General features: G+C 65.5%; 1 protein-coding gene across 1 annotated transcript; it reads left to right on the top strand.

Moving 5' to 3' along the window:
- Positions 1-504: 504 nt before the first annotated feature.
- LINJ_34_1680 (putative amastin-like surface protein) lies at positions 505-1122 on the top strand (the record flags this gene model as incomplete). Its single annotated transcript, XM_001468501.1, has 1 exon — positions 505-1122. One exon carries the CDS (start codon positions 505-507, stop codon positions 1120-1122), a length of 618 nt encoding a protein of 205 aa, XP_001468538.1.
- Positions 1123-3510: the final 2388 nt, after the last annotated feature.

Raw genomic sequence — 3510 nt, 5'->3', positions numbered from 1 at the left:
AGGCGCTGGCCCCCCTCGCCTGCGCTCCCGTGTCTCCCTCGCTGCCGTGCGGCCCGTCTCTCGCATCCGCCGGCCGCACCCCTGCCTATGTGCCAGCCAATGGCCCATGCGCCCCCGCTGTGCACGCGCCCCAGTGCCACTTGCCTGTCTCGTCACCACTGCCTCCCCCGCCTGTCTCTCCCCGTCTATCCGTCCCTCTCTTCTCCCCCCTGCACACTGCTGCCCACGCCGCCCATCCCTCCTCGGCCCCTCACACCACACCCGCACACAACAACACGCCCAACAACAACGCGTGTGCGCGCACGCCACCGCAACACAGACATCGCATCGCCACACCTCGACTCTCCTCCGCTCCCCCCTTCTGGCCCCTCTCCTGCCTACCGCCTCCTCTCTCCTCGTCCGCTGTGCTGCGTCGTCTGCCCCCCACCCCCACCCCTGCCTTTGCCTCTCCCGTCTGCCTCGGCGCCGGCCTTCTCAGTCTCTCGATTTTGTCCGTTTTCGCCCATGAAGTACAATATTCCCCTCATTCTCTACGTGGTCCTGCAGCTCGTGGCGTTCATTCTGCTGCTGGCGGGGACACCCAGTGACATATTTATCCGTACCGATCATGGCCCTGGCTACCCGACTATTTGCCTCACGCTGTGGGGTTTTAAGACCGACTGCAGTTCACGCCATCACACTCTTACGATCGATCGCACTTTTGGTGCCTGTCCACCACGAGTTCACCGTTTTCGCGCAGCACAGGCGTTCACTATCATTTCCATTCTTGTCTACGGCGCCGCGTTCATCGCAGGCCTTACGTTGCTGTTCTGCTGCTCCTTCCTCCGCTTGGTCTGCCTGGCGCTGAACATCGTTGGAAGCGTCACCCTGTGCGTTGTGTGGGCGGCCATGGCGGTGACGTACAACAAGGCCGATGGACCGCAGTGCACCAGACTCTCCGAGGTATACAAATATGGCTCCGGCTTCGTTCTCTTTCTGATCGCTTGGTTACTGGATATCATCAACATCATCATCTTGCTGCTCCCTTATACCGGCGACCTTGTGCATGAAGACGAAAAGTCGGAGTCACAGACAGCGCCGGAAGAGATGGAGATGGCACAAGAAAACGCAGGGCGAGCTTGATAGCGGCGCGCCCCCTCCCCCACACTGGCGTCCTCGTGGTGGAGCTGGTGTCGGCGAGGATGAGGGTGCGCAAGCTGCGGGTTCCCGTGTGTGCCCTTCGTCGGCCCAGCCCTCTCGCTCCCTGTCGTGTGTGCGTGCGCGTGCGCGGGCAGCAGCGGCACCGCCGTGCACAGGCACCGCTGCCGAGGGGCGATTGCAGCACTTCCCCCACGCCTGCGTGTGATACACGGCGGCTGCGTGTGTGCAGGCGCATGCGCCCCTGCGACCCTCCTCCCTCTTCTTCCGTGAGCGGCCCCCGCGGCCATCGCTCACTTACGCTGCCGTTGTTCGCGTGCCTCTGTTTTCGTGCCTTGTTTGCGGGTGCCGCCCCACGCTCTCGCCTTACTCGACGCTCGTCTCTTTCGAGCTCGCTCATGCTTGCTGTTCTGCTCTGCGCGCAGAGAGAGGTGCGTGGTGTGTGCGTGTGCGTGCGCCTCTGCGCCTCCCTCCGCTGCTCGCGCCCTCCCTGTGTGCGTGTGCTGGCGGAGGCGGCTGGCTGTGGCGACGACGCAGGCACGGGCAGCAGCCGTGCAGCACAGCAGGCGCGTACACGCATACACACCTATACACGCGGAAACGGGACTGCAGGCGAGGGGCAGGACCGGAGAATGCGCGGCGGTACGAGCGAGTGCGACGGTGGAGCGGAGCAGCGGCGGCGCTGCTTTCCTGCTCGCTCCTCTGGCGTCTGGCTCGAGCCCGTCTGCGTGTGCGCCCCCTGTGTCGCTGTGTCTCCTCGCCTCTCTCCTGCGCGATTTGTTTCGATGGCTTCGTTGCTGACGCACCCCACCGAGTCCTCCAGGCTCCGCCGTGTGGAGTTGCCACGCCGTATGTGACGGGTTGCAGCGCACCGACGCGACTGTGGGGAGAGAAGCACTGCATCCAGGTCGACTACACTGCAGGGCCTCACAGGGCCCTGACCGGAGGCTGGGCAGCATTCTCCCTCGGCTCGTGCGGCACGTAGAGCCACCGCTCCCCACGAACGCCCTGCTACCCTTTGCTACCCCCTCCCCACCGACAGAGGCCAGCGCCTCCGTCATGGAGCACGACCCTGAGGGGGCGGCCCCGCTGGGAGCGCGGCGTGCCGTGCGCCCCGGTGCGTGTGGCGCCGATGCAGCGGCAGGACGGCTCGTCCTCGACGACGCGGATGTGGCCGCCGTGCCACAGGGCGTAGGCGGGCCGTGGCTGTACGCGCGCATCTGCCGGCTTGTGCGTGGTGGCGTGGAGGCGGTGAGAAGGAAGTGCATGCCTCGCGGACTCGGACAGACATGCGAATCAGCACACCTAAGCATAAGCAAAACGACGCGTGCATATATGCACCGACATCTATATATATATATATATGGCTGTGTGGATGTCTGTAACGACAAAACCGCCAAACGCCTGTTATTACGCTGTGCTCGCCTGGCAGGGCGGAGGGCGTGCGTGCGCTTTTTACTCCTCTCTTGCTTGTCCTGTGTTTCCTTTGCGGCACGCCTTCCTGCGCGCGTGCCTGCTCGTCATCATGCTTGCTTCCGTTGTCCGACTCGTTCAAACCAACAGCGTCACCGCCGCCACTGCCGCCCCCCTCCTCCCCGAGAGGGCAGGGTAGGGGGTGCGGGCGGCGCTCCTTGCTGCTGCCCGTGGTGGGGCCGCGCCATGTGCGTGCAGGTGTGCGCACGGGCATGCGGGTGCGTGCCGGTGTATATGTGTATGTGTGTGTGCGAGCGCGTGAGTCCGGGGAGTGTGGAGGGGTGTGTGCACTGGTGGAGGAGCATGCTGACGTGCTGCGGCTCGCGTCCCCGCCGCCCTCGGCCCGGCGCCACGCAGACGCCGTCTGTGCTGCCCCTGTGTGCTGCTCTTCATTCCCCCACCCCCTTCACTGCGGTGCTGCCCCCCCCCCCACACACACACCGGCACACACGTGCAGAGGGGCCCCTCTCGCACCCTCCCCCTGCCCCCTGCTCACATGCGGCTCGAGCAGCCTGGCACAGGCGCGCCTACAGGGCACCGCGGCTAGGCGAAGGCGTGCATGGGCGGAGGGAAGGCCAGCGGGTGCGGGGCGTGCCAGAGGGGGGTAGCGAGAAATGCCCCCCTCCCCTCCTCCCCCCGTCCTCTCGCCGCTTGGCCCCCTCGCCTGCGCTCCCGTGTCTCCCTCGCTGCCGTTGCGGCCCGTCTCTCGCATCCGCCGGCCGCACCCCTGCCTATGTGCCAGCCAATGGCCCATGCGCCCCCGCTGTGCACGCGCCCCAGTTCACTTCCCCATGCTCTAGCCATTCTCCCTCGCATTTCTCTCTCTCTTTCCTTCCCCGCTGTCACTTCTGCTCACATCTCGCGCCCTACATCCTTCACCTTTTCACAACATACGCACAC

This window comes from Leishmania infantum, chromosome 34 (genome assembly GCF_000002875.2).
Source record: "Leishmania infantum JPCM5 genome chromosome 34".
Taxonomy (NCBI): Eukaryota; Euglenozoa; class Kinetoplastea; order Trypanosomatida; family Trypanosomatidae; genus Leishmania; species Leishmania infantum.
Note: the sequence above shows the minus strand (reverse complement) of the source record. Positions and strands in the feature narration are given on the sequence as shown.